The sequence below is a fragment of the Bubalus bubalis genome, chromosome 1 (assembly GCF_019923935.1).
Source record: "Bubalus bubalis isolate 160015118507 breed Murrah chromosome 1, NDDB_SH_1, whole genome shotgun sequence".
NCBI lineage: Eukaryota > Metazoa > Chordata > Mammalia > Artiodactyla > Bovidae > Bubalus > Bubalus bubalis.
Window position 1 is genome coordinate 129,718,067 of NC_059157.1, and position 15,643 is coordinate 129,733,709.

Genomic DNA, 15,643 nt, shown 5'->3' on the forward strand with positions numbered 1-15,643 from the left:
TCAGCTCCTAGTCTCTTTGTTATGACAGATTTATACCTTTCTCTCACTGATGTTTTGGTGAGGACTTGAATTGGAAAGGAGATAAATGTATGTGATGAATCTGTTTAATTAGAAATTAGCCTTTACTTTGAGTGATTCAGTTTGTCTTTTATTTTTTTTATGCCAACAATGATTTTTTTATATTTTTAAACACCTGTGGGGCAAGTGGTGAAGTCCAAAGGTAAAACTGTAAGACTTAGGGATGAGTTCCACTTCCTCCTTGCATGAATGAGTAAAATTAGCATCTAAAGGAAACTGAAGTTGTGGATAATGGATTACAAATGAGTCCTGCATTATCACTGAGAGCATTCAAATTCCCTTCCTCATAAGGAAAAGTACTTTTCCCTTCTCTCTGGTGATAGACATGCCTCTTCCACAGTTCCCAGCTTTTTCTTCTACCGGTGCTTCCCATGTCGATTAAAGCCTTTGTAGAGAAAGCTGATGCGTTTGTTCAGGTTGTGCAGATCATCAATGAACATCCGATTTCCTACCATTCTCTTCTTTCGAATACAACGCTGCAGTTCATTCCCCTTCCAGCCTCGAAGCCACGTGGGGCCCTTGATCAATTCTTTGGGGTGCTTTTCAAAGTTTCCCAGGATCCCGATATTGTCATATACCCCGAACATCGCCCTCTTCTCGTTCCAACGATCAATCACTTTGGGGGGCGGGAGGGTGACCCTTACATGGAACAATCTGGGAACACCTCTTCCGCTGGGGTCACACGGGTACTAACTGCGTGCAGCCATCTTGGATTTTACCCAGGTAGCTCTCTCAATTTGTCTTTAACCATGTTTTTTCAAGGCAACAAATAATGGAATTAAAAAATTCTCCCCCACCCCTCCTAAAATTTTTTTCCCATCATCTTCTTAATTTTAAAAAGAAAGTTTAGTTCTTTTAAAGTTTTGATTGGTATATTTATACATTGTATTCGATTGAATCCTTTTTATTACTGCCATTTTTATAGCACATTTAAAAATCTTCACTTAATTCCATGTAGATATTACTGAACACAAGTTCGTGTGCCTGACACACAGGAAGGCCAAATGAACCAAAACATTCAAGTTTGGAGCAGAGAAAGGTATATTGCAGGGGCAAACAAGAACAGGTGGCTTGTGCTCAAAAACCTCCAACTCCAGGGAGTTTCTATAGGCAAAATGTGGGATGAGGGCTTAAGGGTGTGTGGCTTTCTTCTGACTAGGTGGTGGTGAAATAACAGGGCAGTGTTTCAGGAATCTTGTGCTCAGCCTGAAGTTACCATCCTTCACCTGAGCAGGAGCTTTAGTTCCCGTAGAAGAACTAAAATATATTGCTATGTATATTCCTTTTCCAAATAGGAAAAGGAGTTTGTCAAGGCTGTATTTGTCACCCTACTTATTTAACTGATACACAGAGTACATCATGAGAAACACTGGGCTGGAGGAAGCACAAGCTGTAATCAAGATTGCCAGAAATATCAATACTTCAGATACGCAGATGACACCACCCTTATGGCAGAAAGTGAAGAGGACTAAAAAGCCACTTGATGAAAGTGAAAGAGGAGAGTGAAAAAGTTGGCTTAAAGCTCAACATTCAGAAAACTAAGATCATGGCATCTGGTCCCATCACTTAATGGCAAATAGATGGGGAAATGGTGGAAACAGTGGGTGACTTTATTTTTCTGGGCTCCAAAATCACTGCAGATGGTGATTGCAGCCATGAAATTAAAAGACGCTTACTCCTTGGAAGGAAAGTTATGACCAACCTAGACAGCATATTAAAAAGCAGAGATGTTACTTTGCTAACAAAGGTCCATCTAGTCAAGGCTATGGTTTTTCCAGTGGTCATGTATGGATGTGAGAGTTGGACTGTGAAGAAGGCTGAGCGCCGAAGAATTGATGCTTTTGAACTGTGGTGTTGGAGAGACTCATGAGAGTCCCTTGGACTGCAAGGAGATTCAACCAGTCCATCCTAACGGAGATCAGTCCTGGGTGTTCATTGGAAGGACTGATGTTGAAGCTGAAACTCCAATACTTTGGCCACCTGATGCGAAGAGCTGACTCATTTGGAAAGACCCTGATGCTGGGAAAGATTGAGAGCAGGAGGAGAAGGAGACGACAGAGGAAGAAATTGTTGGATGGCATCATTGACACGATGGACATGGGTTTGGGTGGACTCTGGAAGTTGGTGATGGACAGGGAGGCTTGGTGTGCTGCGGTTCATGGGGTCACAAAGAGTCGGACATGGCTGAGCGACTGAACTGAACTGAATATTCCTTGAGGAATATTAAAATGTATATTAAAAAGCAGAGATATCACTTTGCTGATAAAGGTCTGTATAGTCAAAGCTAAGGTCTTTCTGGTAGTCAGGTATGGATGTGACAGTTGGATCTTAAAAAAGGCTGAGTGCCGAAGAACTGATGCTTTTGAACTGTGCTGGAGAAGACTCTTGAGCATCCTTTGGACAGCAAGGAGATCAAAACAGTCAATCCTAAAGGAAATCAGTCCCGATTACTCATTGGTGGGACTGATGCTGAAGCTGAAGCTCCAATACTTTGGCCAACTGATGTGAAGAGCCAACTCACTGGAAAAGACCCCGATGCTGGGAAAAATTGAAGGCAGGAGGAGAAGGGGACGACAGAGGATGAGATGGCATCACTGACTCAGTGGACATGACTTTGAGCAAACTCAAGGAGATAGTGAAGGATGGGGAAGCCTGGCAAGCTGTAGTCCATGGGGTCTCAAAGAGTTGGACTGAGTGATTGAACAACAACAACATATTCCATGAGGAGGGACCAGGCCCCTGCACTGTGGCTCTGCCTTTGTTTCTCAACTATTCCTTCCTTGTTTATGCATTCCCTCCCTTCCCTGATTAGTAACTATTTGAATCTGCCCTTTGGAACTCCTGGAAGGTCAAGGAGGCTGAATGCAGCCTGTTTCCTACAAACAAGAAATGGAGGCCACAGAAAGGATTTATACCCAGGAGAAATCCACAGGCTCTTTGCTCCATTTAATAGATTTCTATCAAATGTTTTAAATACAGTTCTTTAGTTTTAGTCTTCTAAATACTTTTATTTTATAATCTTGAATTTGAATTAATTATCTTTAAGCCATCCCTGGAGGGTCTGTCAATATTTTCCAGCTGGATAAATTCATTTTATCCTTCCTAACAAAAACAGTAATAATATCTATCTGAAAGTTTACTGTTTTAAAAGTATCTTCATGCATACCATACCATTTGGTTCTCCCATCACTGTAAGGAAGGCAGTGAGGATATTTTCCAAATCAACAACAGGGGAATAACCAGAGGTTGGGAGGGGTGACTCACCTAAGTCCATGTAGCCAGTGGAGTCAAAGCAAGGCCCAAGTCACCCAGCTGTTTAAGGTGCTCTTTCCACTTATAAACCTGCTGACATTTGTTTCTCATGGTAATAAACTAATCTCCCACACATTATTCCCTACTGTACCACCCCACAAGTCAAACCCTTGGAACCTCAAGTTCAGTTTACTGAGTCTGTTTCTTCTGCCTGACTTGCCCCCACCCCTACCCCATTTTAACACACTGACCTTCTGTTGTGCTTTTCCTTTTGTCCTACCCTCCTGAGTGTATCTCTGTGTTACTTACTGTTCAAATTTCTCAGACTGATTTTCAAAGCCTTCCAAAATCTAATAGCCACCAGTTATCTGGTGTTTTCTGTATGTCAAGCGCTATACTAAAAACTTCACACATACTAATTCATTTAATTTACTTACCTATTCAGTGAGATAAGCACTGCTATTATGTTACCATTCTCACTTTAGAAAGGGGGATAGTGGGGCAACTTAAAGATGAAATAGCTTCCCTGGTAGCTCAGTGGTAAAGAGTCTGCCTGCCAATGTCAGAGACGTGGGTTCGATCCCTGGGTCGGGAAGATCCCCTGGAGGAGGGCATGGCAACCCACTCCAGTATTCTCGCCTGGGAAATCCCATGGACAGAGGAGCCAGGTGAGCTACAGTCCACAGGGTCACAAAAACTCAGACACAACTTAGTGACTAAACAACAATTTGCAAAGCTAGCCACACATAATGAGTGCCAGAGCTCAGGGTTTGAAACCAGGTAGTGGACCTCTGGAGCTTTGCAGATCCCATAGTCTCACTTCCAGCTGTTAAAATGTGTTATACAAAAACCCCATCTCCACTCCAGCCTGAAATCTGACCAGAAATTGCAAAAAGCAACTAGTTCACTTTTCATTTTCCTACATCTTAGATATCCAATAACTCTTGTGGGTAACAAAGACTAACCTAGGATTCTTCACTTTTTGCTCACCATCTGACTTCCTAAAGAAGTTTGACCTATGGTCAAATTGTTGCAGAAGTTGAGATTGAGGTTGAAAGATGAAGCAATTTCAGAAGTTTGGGCATAGAAGGGTGAAGGAAGCTGCTGACAGCTGGAGCTCCTTGGGATGCCCAGCTGTATTCTTAGACTTGCTGATTAGTCGGGAACATTTTGTGTAGGGCATAAAACCACAGATTAAAACATCATTTGCCGCCACCTAGTGTTAAAGTGAACAAATCGCACCTATTTAGATTGGGTTCTCTTGTAACGTCTCAGTAGTTAGACTTTCCATGAACTGGAGAGATAAACTTATTTTTGCAACTATACACTTTTTCCAAATTTACTTTTATGTGACATGATACTTGAATTGTTTGATACTAGGATCCATGATTCAATTAAACATTTTATGGACAAATATTTGTGGGGAATTTAATACATTTCTATCAGGTTCTCCTGTTTGTATCACAGAGATGTCCTAAGACTCTCTTGGGATGATGTACCTGAGAACACTTTGTATATGATATGATTGCCAGGGGAGGACGGAGCTAGGAGGTCATGGATAAATTGAAGGAGAGAAGTGCTTTATAATTATGGCAAGATCAGTCATTAATAATGACAGTCAATACTTTCATGGTGTTTATGGTGCCAGGTCATGATCTAAACACTTTTTAAGTATTAACTCCATCTTCCCAACAACCCTATGAAGTAGGTCCAATGACTATCTCCATTTTCAAGGCCTAGAAATGGGGGCACACAGAAATTTAGTAACTTACTCAAGGTCACACAGCTAAGTAAGTAGTCAAGCCAATATTTGACCTTTGAAGTTATGCATTTTGGCTACGGAATCCATATTCATTAGGCAACATTGCCTTAAACATTAACATGCTAGCAGTTATAGCTCCCACTATAGAGCAACTACTGAAGCTGAGCAGGACCATGTGGGGCTCCTGGGCACAGAAGCCTTTTTGTCTCCCGATTCTTGTTTGTGGGGAACAGACTCCAGCCTCCATGACCTTCCTTGAGTCTGAAAGGGCAGATTCAAATAGTTGCTAATCAGGGAAGGGGAGATGCAGAGACAAGGGCTTGTGCATGCGTGCTCAGTCACTTCAGTTGTGTTCGACTCTTGCAACCCCATGGACTGTAGCCTGCCAGGCTCCTCTGTCCATGGGGATTCTCCAGGTGGGAATACTGGAGTGGGTTGCTGTGCCCTCCTCTAGGGGATCTTTGTGACCCAGGGACTGAACTGTGTTTCCTGTATTGGCAGGTGGGATCTTTACCACTAGCGCCACCTGGGAAGCCCAGAGACAAAGGAGGGGCAGTGAAGAAACAACAGTGCAGCTTTGGGGCCGAGTCCTGGTTCCACCTCAAGGGATACACAGAATGATATCTTTGAGCTCTTTACAGAACTGAACTCCACCCGCCCCCTCGCTTGCCCCCCACCAAATGGAAGAAGTTGTATTCTTAATTCCAGAGATTACAGTTTGATAACCTCAAGAAGTTCATCAAGAGACCACCAGCTGGTCCAGTGGTTAAGATTATGCCTTCCAAAACAGGGCACATGGGTTCGATCCCTGGTTGGAGAACAAAGATCCTACATGCTGCGGGGCAACTAAGCCCTCGTGCCTCAGCAGAAGACCCTGTGTGCCACAGCTAAGATCTGACACAGCCGAAACAACAAACAAAAAAATAGACCATATGAAGCCAGATTAAAGGAACCAGAGAAGCTCATTAGGAGACCACCTGAGACCAGAATAAAGGAGTACAGACCCTGTGCACTCTCTAGTCCTTATTAGCAACCCCACTGTTGCTATAAAACTCCTCAGCAGATCTCCCTGGATAGGGGAACACAGTTTTGAGGCCATGAGCCTGCAGTATCTCCATTTGCCTGGCAAAGCAATAGAGCTATTCTTTTCTACTTCACCTAAAACTCTGTCTTTGAGATTTGATTCTGCACCAGTGTACATAAGCTGAGCTTTCCGCATCACTATTGGGTAGACTCACCTGCTTGATCTCATTTCATCCTCACACTGACCCCAAGAGAGAGATACAAATAATCTCATTTTAGAGATTCAGAACCTAGGTTTTGGGTAGGTAAGTAACTTGTCCTAAGTCATATAGCTGTTATAGAGCTGAATCAAGATCTACCTGACTTCAGAGCCCAGTTAGTAACCACATAGTCATATGTCCTTAGAGTGTTATCCACAGGATGGCCCATTTCTCCCCTCTACTATCACTATGCTGCATACAACTATGAGAATAAAGAATGAACATAAAAGCAAACTGAGAGAAATATGAATGAACGAAAAGAAAAAAACACCACCACCACCTAGAGTGCAAGGGGCTCTCCTGTGAGTAAAAGATATGGGTCTTAGTGAACAATTTTATTAAATCTTATTTGCATTCTTTGGATAATTTTGTTTTTTGTTTTTTTGCTTACTACTTTTCTTAACTGTATTCTGGGTAGCTGAAATAGCTAGGTAGCTGGATTCTGAAGAGATGAAATGGTACCATACATGGAAATAAAATGACTGTTTTGACTTTGTGGCCCGCATTGAGATATGTCATATTTAACATATGTTCACACAATTTAGGAATGAGAAATCATTTTTCTTTACTTTTTTTTTTTTTTTTTACCACAAGCACTTGCCTTCTTATGCTGTATCACTTTACTCCTACTTCATTTTTCAAGAGTGCTCAGCAAACTGCTTCAGGAAGCTTCGCACCAGTCCACTAAGTGTGCTGTTTCACAGCAGTAAGATCGAGCAGGTGTGCAACTGCTTCTCGGGGGTTACCTGTTTTGTGCAATCTGTAACTGCTTTTATCCTTGTTTATCCTTGTGCCATGATCTCTTTCAATTCTGAGAACATCTCAGGTAACACAGCAGTGACCTCAACTGAACTAGTGGGTGGCAGAGGCCGCCCAAGTCCCTCTGGGGATGAAGGAAGGAGAAATCAGGACTGGTGATCCAGGTTGAAAACAGGATCTTGATTGTTTTAGGGGAGTGGCTGGCTCCTAGAACAGCCTGACCTCTGCTGTAGGTGTGCTCTCCGTATCAAATAAGGAGCAGCCAGCTTGGGAGGTCAGACCCAAGAGAGCATGGCTAAGTCCTACATACCAAGGGTCAATAGCTTTCCAGTTTGGAATATGAATTCATTGTCTTTTATCACTTCTAATAAAATACCTCAAATTTCTCTGCAGTCCCCTCTTTGGTCACACTATTTAGGATTTTTATTTGTCTCTTCTACAACTATAGCTAACTTAGGATGGAAAGGAATTTACTGGAATGTGTTAAATCAGAATCAGAGAAAAGGTCTACAGTCTATTTTCTATAAGGCTGCTAGAGCAATTTAATACAAATTCAAGTCATTCAAGTCTCTTTCTTGCATACCAAGAGCTTTTCATTAAATGCTAGACTAAAACTCTACCAGGCCCTACACCATCTGGCCCTGGCCCTGTTACCTCATCTCTGCTTCCCCACCTACCCCCATCAGTTCCAGGTAGTCCACCCTCCCTACTCTACCCTGCTTCAGGAACTTGTTTCACCTGCTGAAGAAACCTCCCACCAGAGTTTTATATAGTTCACTTCTTTATTCAGTTTGGTTCACTTGTTTATCACCTCTTTTCCCCAGCTTGAATGTCAACTCTATGACAGCAGGGCTTTATTGCTAAGTTTTCTGAGCTTAGAACAGGGCACATAGTAGGCTTCAATAATGTACTGACTAAATGAGAAACTGGGTTATAAGCAGTTCCACGGACCTCACTGGCAGGAGTTGAGGGGTAATCTCTAAAGAACTGGAATGAAAAAGCTGAATGGAATATACTAAAAGTTTTCTGAAAAACCACCTAAAGGTTGTGACTAATTCTGATTTGTATGTATATGGGGAGGGGGTGGGAAGGAAGCCCGGGTGGTTCCCACACCAACAAGCAATTCTTCACTAGTGGGTGTCCTACAATTCAGCTCAATTCTGACACTATCTACCTGGAGATAGTGAAACCAAGCAGGACCCTGTGGGTCTCCTGGGCATGGAAGCCTTTCTGTGTTCCCTGTTTCTTGTTTGTAGGGAATAGGCTTCAGCCTCTATGACCTTCTCTGAGTTTCAAAGGGCAGGTTTAAACAGCGATGGGAGGGGATGAAGAAGTAGGGAAGAAGTCAAGAAACAATAGTGCAGCCTTGGGTGAGGATCCGGTTCCGCCTCAAGGGATACACATAATAATATCTTTGACCTCTTCTGCAGAACTAAACTCCCAAACAAATGAAAGATGTTAACTACCTGATGAAGCATTTTTCATTCCAGAGAGAAAGTCATAGTTTGATAACCTCCAGAACCAGAGAAGCTCCTCAGGAGACCACCTGAGTTCAGCTTAAAGGAATTCAAGCCTTATATACTCAATATGCACTCAATATGCCAGTAAATTTGGAAAACTCAGCAGTGGCCACAGGACTGGAAAAGGTCAGTTTTCATTTCAATCCCAAAGAAAGGCAATGCCAAAGAATGCTCAAACTACCGCACAATTGCACTCATCTCACACGCTAGTAAAGTAATGCTCTAAATTCTCCAAGCCAGGCTTCAGCAATATGTGAACCATGAACTTCCAGATGTTCAAACTGGTTTTAGAAAAGGCAGAGGAACCAGAGATCAAATTGCCAACATCCACTGGATCATGGAAAAAGCAAGAGAGTTCCAGAAAAACATCTATTTCTGCTTTATTGACTATGCCAAAGACTTTGACTGTGTGGATCATGATAAACTGTGGAAAATTCTGAAAGAGATGGGAATACCAGACCACCTGACCTGCCTCTTGAGAAATCTGTATACAGGTCAAGAAGCAACAGTTAGAACTGGACATGGAACAACAGACTGGTTCCAAGTTGGGAAAGGAGTTCGTCAAGGCTGTATATTGTCACCCTGCTTATTTAACTTATATGCAGAGTATATCATGAGAAACGCTGGGCTGGAAGAAGCACAGGATGGAATCAAGATTGCTGGGAGAAATATCAATAACCTCAGATATGCAGATGACACCACCCTTATGGCAGAAAGTGAAGAAGAACTAAAGAGCTTCTTGATAAAAGTGAAAGAGGAGAGTGAAAAAGTTGGCTTAAAGCTCAACATTCAGAAAACTAAGATCATGGCATCCAGTCCCATCACTTCATGACAAATAGATGGGGAAACAGTAGAAACAGTCACAGAATTTATCTTTTTGGGCTCTTATGAAATTAAAAGACGCTTGGTCCTTGGAAGGAAAATTATGACCAACCTAGATAGCATATTAAGAAGCAGAGACATTACTTTGTCAACAAAGCTCTGTCTTGTCAAGGCTATGGTTTTTCCAGTAGTCATGTATGGATGTGAGAGTTGGATTATACAGAAAGCTGAGCACTGAAGAATTGATGCTTTTGAACTGTGGTGTTGGAAAAGACTTGAGAGTCCCTTGGATTCAAGGAGATCCAACCAGTCCGTCCTAAAGGAAATCAGTCCTGAATATGCATTGGAAGGACTGATGTTGAAGCTGAAACTCCAATACTTTGGCCACCTGATGTGAAAAACTGACTTATTTGAAAAGACCTTGATGCTGGGAAAGATTGAAGGCGGGAGGAAAAGGGGACGACAGAGTATAAGATGGTTGGATGGCATCACTGACTCAAAGGACATGAGTTTGAGTAAACTCTGGGAGTTGGTGATGGACAGGGAGGCCTGGCGTGCTGCAGTCCATGGGATTGCAAAGAGTCGAACATGACTGAGCGACTGAACTGAACTGAACTGAACTGATACTTATTAGCAACCCCACACTTGAACCATTGCTATAAATCTCCTCACCAAATACTTCCAGGTAGGGACAAACAGTTTTGAGGGCATGAGCCTTCTCTGTTTCCCTTTGCCTGGAAAAGCAATAAAGCTGTTCTTTTCTATTTAACTCAAAACTCAGCCTCTGAGATTAAATATGGCACTGGTGCACAGAGGCTGAGCTTTCAGCATCGTTGGTTTATTATAAACGGATATAATTCAGGAAGAGCCAGATGGAAGAGATGCATAGGGAAAGGTATGGGGAAGTGTACAGGGCTTCCAGGTCCTCTCTGAAGCCACTTTCATAGCACCTCCACTTGTTCACCAACCCAGATGCTCTCTAAACAATGTCCTTTGGGGGTTTTTGTGGAGACTTCATTATGGAGGATTGATTAAATCATTGGTCACTGGCAATTGATTCAAACTCCAGCCTCCTCTTGGGAGGTCAGGGGTGGGATTAAAAGTTTCAACCCCTCTAATCATTTGGTTGGTTCCCCTGGCAATCAGCCTCCATCCTTAGGTGCTTTCCAAAAGTCACCTCATCAACCTAAAAGAAAACATCTTTGTTGCTCTCATCACTTAGGAAATTCCAAAAGTTTTAGGAACTCTGTGCCAGAAGTGGGGATGAGGACCAAATTATATTATATTATAAATGTATTTTTTATAATATATTGTATTACAAATTATATTAGTTATATACTATAAATATATTTTATATTTTTATAAAGTACTATATATTCTATTCCATTATAATTACATTATAAATCACAATATCATAGCATCAAAGAACAAACAACATAATCGACCATTACTGGACTGAGATCTGGCAGAGGATGGGAGCTCAAAATGTGAATGCACTGCTACTGAACTGAACTTGGGTTGGCTCGCTCGTTAGCAGCAAAGCCAATCTACTGACACTGGTCTGTAGTGAAAGAAAGTACAGTGTTTATTTCTGGGTGTGAAGCAAGGGGAAGGAAGACAAGACTCAGGTTCTTTCCAACTTGGTCTTCGAATTAGAATATTTTTTTTAAGGGGAAGAACAAAAAGGCTGGAATTAATCATAGTCTTGTGCCATTTATGTGCCATTTCCTAATTGTAGTTTAGGGAGTCAGGACGTCTCTGGTCTGTGATTCTCTGGCCTAGTGGTCCATGGCTCAGGGGTCTGTTAGCCTATCTTGCCCTGGGGAAGCAGCCTGAGTTTGTACGTTGGTGATGATACGTACAACAGCAACTGTAATCATCTAACTAGTGGATTAGTGTTCCGTTAGCACAGGATTGAGGTCGTGGAGGATGAGAAAGGGAATAAAGTTTTGGATAGAGATATTAATCATAAACTTGGGAAAGGAACTAGGTTTTAGTAGGACTTGGTTTCAATATTTCTTGATGACTTTTGCTGCTGACTCCGTGGAGGCAGCCATGAGGCTGAGCTGAGATCTCACTGAGCTAGGAGTTGTCAGAATTACAATTCAGGGCATGCAAAGGGTGTTGTGACCTTATTACCGTAGCCCTCAAGTTTCCTCTGTCCATGGGCTTCTCCAGGCAAGAATACTGGAGTGGGTTGCCATGCCCTTCTCCAGGGGATCTTCCTGATCCAGGGATCAAACCCAGGTGTCTTTCATCTCCTGCATTGGCAGGCAGGTTCTTTACCAATAGTGCCACCTGGGAAGCCCCCTGATAAACAGCACTCTACCTCTACTCCTTGGACTGGGAATATAGCAATAAAAATTAACTGGAAGTAAATCAGATCTTGTATGGGCTGTACCTTTCCAGTCATATGGAAACCCCCAAAATCCCAAATAAAGTAATCCTGATTGCTACTGTGTCCAGGTGTCTGAAGGAAACAAATAAAAATAACAATGAGGAGAGTAAAATCCTACAGTTGGCTTTAAATTATTTATACACATTTTTATGTCTAATCCATTTTGTAATTTCTAGCGTAATTACTAAAAACAAAACAAAACTAAAAAGAGTGTACATTTTCAAGCTAATAGATAAGTGGCACGTGCAAAAAAAAAAAAAAAAATCACTACCCTAGAAGGCAGGAGATAGGAGAGAAAAAGGAAAGAGTTTGTAGACAAATAGAAAGCACATAGTAAGATGGTAAATATATTCCCCAAAACAACATTATTATGTTAACTATAAATGAGCTAAATGCTCCAGTTAGAAAGTTGTATGTATAATGTGTAACTGGAGATATATATCTATATGTGGATATATATCTCATTGCACCTGGCAGCTTGAGGGATTTTAGTTCCATGACCAGGGATTTAACCTGGGGCCCTTGGCAGTGAAAGCACAGAGTCTTAATCACTGGACCACCACAGAATTCCATATATATATATTTAATTTATTTTTAAGCAATATATCTAAATGAGGAAGATGATAAGGATACAGAAAGATGGAGAGTAAAATATTAACTTCCTGCCAAATTTATTTTAAAATTGGAGCAGTTACATTAATGTCGGACAAAATAGAATTTAGGGAAGAAGCACTACTAGAGTTAACGGGCTTTACGTCATAATGATAAAAGATTAAACTCATCAAGAAGATATGGAAATTCTGTATTTGCATGCTTTTAATATGATAACTGGAAGGACCGATGTTGAAGCTGAAACTCCAATACTTTGGCCACCTGATGCAAAGAGCTGACTCATTTGGAAAGACCCTGATGCTGGGAAAGATTGAGGGCAGGAGGAGAAGGGGATGACAGAGGATGAGATGGATGGATGGCATCACCAACTCGATGGACATGAGTTTGAGTGAACTCCGGGAGTTGGTGATGGACAGGGAGGCCTGGCGTGCTACGGTTCATGGGGTCACAAAGAGTCAGACACGACTGAGCAACTGAACTGAACTGAATATGATAACAGCAACATATATAGAGCAAACTTCAGGCAGAATTGCCTGGAGAAACAAATTCACCCTAATAGCGAAGAATGAGTATTGCACCAATAGCAGCATATTGTGCACTTTTCAAAATCATGAAGAGTGTTTACAAAAATTGATGCTATACTGAGCTATACATAAAGTCTTAACAAGTTTAAAGAACTGAAATCATATAGAATATGTTATCTAACAAAGTATATTTATTCTAACAAAATCAATAATAAAGAGATAAATAAAAAATATCTACATGTTTAGAATTTAATTAGTAAGCATCTAAACAAATCATAAGTTTAAGAAAAAAATCACAATGAAAATTAGAAAATATTTTTATTTGTATAATAGTGAAAATGCTACAAATTAAATCTCTTAAGATAGGATTAGACCAGTACTTAGGAGAAAATTTACTATCTTTAATGCATATACTAAGAAGGAAAAACAGGCTGACAACAATTAAGCCATACATCAAATCTCAAGAAATTAGAGGAAATTTCCTGGCAATCCAGTGGTTAGGACTCGGCATTTTCAAGACGGTAGCCTAGATTCAACCCCTAGTGGGGAGCTAAGATCCTGCAAGCTACGGGGTATGGCCAAAAAAAAAAAAAAAAGAGAGAGAGAGAGAGAAAACAGAAGAGTTAATCCACAGAAATTAGAAGGCAGGAAATAAAACAGATGAGAACATGAACTAATGAAACAGAAAACAAACAGTCAATAAAAAAGATGAACAAAAACCAAACTTTGAAAAGACCAATAAAATCAATTAACGTCTGGTGAATGTACCAAAAAAAGAAAGAGAAGGAACACATAATCAATATATAAAAAGATAAGAGGATACTATGAACAACTTTTTATCCCCAAATTGAAGATTTAAATGAAATATTTAGACTCCTGGAAAAATAGCAAACTTACCAAAACTGACATAAGAGGGAAGTCACTCAATCATAAGAGTCATAAGTCTGACTCTTAGCGACCCCATGGACTGCAGCCCACCAGGCTCCTCCATCCATGGGATTTTCCAGGCAAGAATACTGGAGTGGGGTGCCATTGCCTTCTCCGATAAGAAAACACAGAAAACCTAAATACTTCTCTAACTATTACAGAAATAAAGTATCTTATTAAAGAGCATTCTGCAAAGAAAATTTATGCTCTGATTGGCTCAAGTGAAGAATTCTACCAAGCAAGGAGGAAATGCCAATAATCCTATGGTCTTTTTCTTCAGCTAATTTCAGAAGATGAACATAATCTTGTACTAATATGACAGATTCTGCACATATGCAAAGAAAAATACAGATGAATTTCATTTACAAATATAGCTGCCAAAATTCTAACAAAATGTTAACAAACCGAATTCAACAATGTATAAAATAACACATCATGATCAAATCGAGCTCATTCTTGGAAAAAATACAGACTAACATCACAAGTTCAGTGTCAAAGTGTTAGTCACTCAATTGTGTCTGACTGTTTGCAATCCCATGAACTGTGGTCCACCAGGCTCCTCTGTTGATGGAATTCTCCAAGCAAGAATATTGGAGTGGGATCTCCAGGGGATCTTCCAATCCAGGGATCAAACCTGGATTTAGTGCATTGCAGGCAGATTACTGTCTGAGCCACCAGGGAAGTGGAGTTCAATAAATGTAAATGTGAAAATTGACAGATTATATAAGGAAAGTCATATAATCATCTTAATTGATTCAGGAAAAATATTTGATAAAATTCAGTATCTGTTTATAACTAGGAAAAAGTCCTGTTGATAAACTAAAATTGAAGGTATCTTTTAAAGGATAAAGGACATCTAAAAAAAAACAAAATGGAACTAATGAAATGTTGGAAACTTTCTTTTTGAGATCAGTGTATTAATCATGTCTTATTTTTTTGTATCTTATGATATTTTGACATCTTAAAAATCTTAATGGTGGAGGAGAGGCTGGCTTCCTCAGGCTAGTAATTCCTAAAATTGGTAAATACTTTACCTGGGAGCATGCCTCTCATGTGCAAGCCAATCACCTCCTTTATCTAATGCTTACACACTAAGCAAATATTTCCCCTGGCCTAAGTCATCCCAAGTCCAGGAACCAAGTAGCTAGAAAGGACCCCATAGCCTAAAGCCCACAATTTATTACTAATAATAACTAATCCTAAACTGTTTTACTCTGCCCTGCCTTTCTCAAAAAACTCCAATAAGGGTTCTGGGTTTAGGCTTTTCCCTCTCTCCTGTCTGTCTCCTGACCACTCATGTGGTCTGAATGATGTGGCCTCTTCTTCAGGAAATGTGAGTAATTCTTATTTCAATGGCATTAGCTTTCATGTCATCATTTAGTCACCTCAATAAATTAAAATCCCACAGTTACAAATCACACAATCAGGAAAAATACAAGGATGCCCATTATAACTATTTCCATTTAGAACTGTAGCAGAGTCCCAGTCTGAGCCATTGCATAAGAAAAAGAAATAAGAATTATAAGGATTGGAAAGGAAGAAACAAACTGTCATTGTTTAAAGATGATATGATTATGATAAAACCCAGAATAATCTATGAATACAATATTAGTTTTTAGCCAAATTGAGCAGTGGATACAAAGTCAATATAAAAATTAACTATTTCTATATACCAGCAGCCAATAGTTTAAAAAGGAAACAAAAAA

The 15,643-nt window shown here is 40.5% G+C and overlaps 1 protein-coding gene across 1 annotated transcript in view; it reads right to left on the reverse strand.

The window, feature by feature from the left end:
* Positions 1 to 288: 288 nt before the first annotated feature.
* LOC102408170 (39S ribosomal protein L51, mitochondrial-like) overlaps positions 289 to 15,643 on the reverse strand; it is a 35,580-nt gene continuing 20,225 nt past the window's right edge. The window contains exons 3-4 of the mRNA XM_044945488.2: positions 14,896 to 14,897; positions 289 to 744 (exon numbers count right to left, since the gene is read on the reverse strand). Coding sequence (XP_044801423.2) covers positions 435 to 744; positions 14,896 to 14,897 — 312 coding nt within the window. The 3' untranslated portion in view covers positions 289 to 434. The remainder of the gene's footprint in view (positions 745 to 14,895; positions 14,898 to 15,643) is intronic.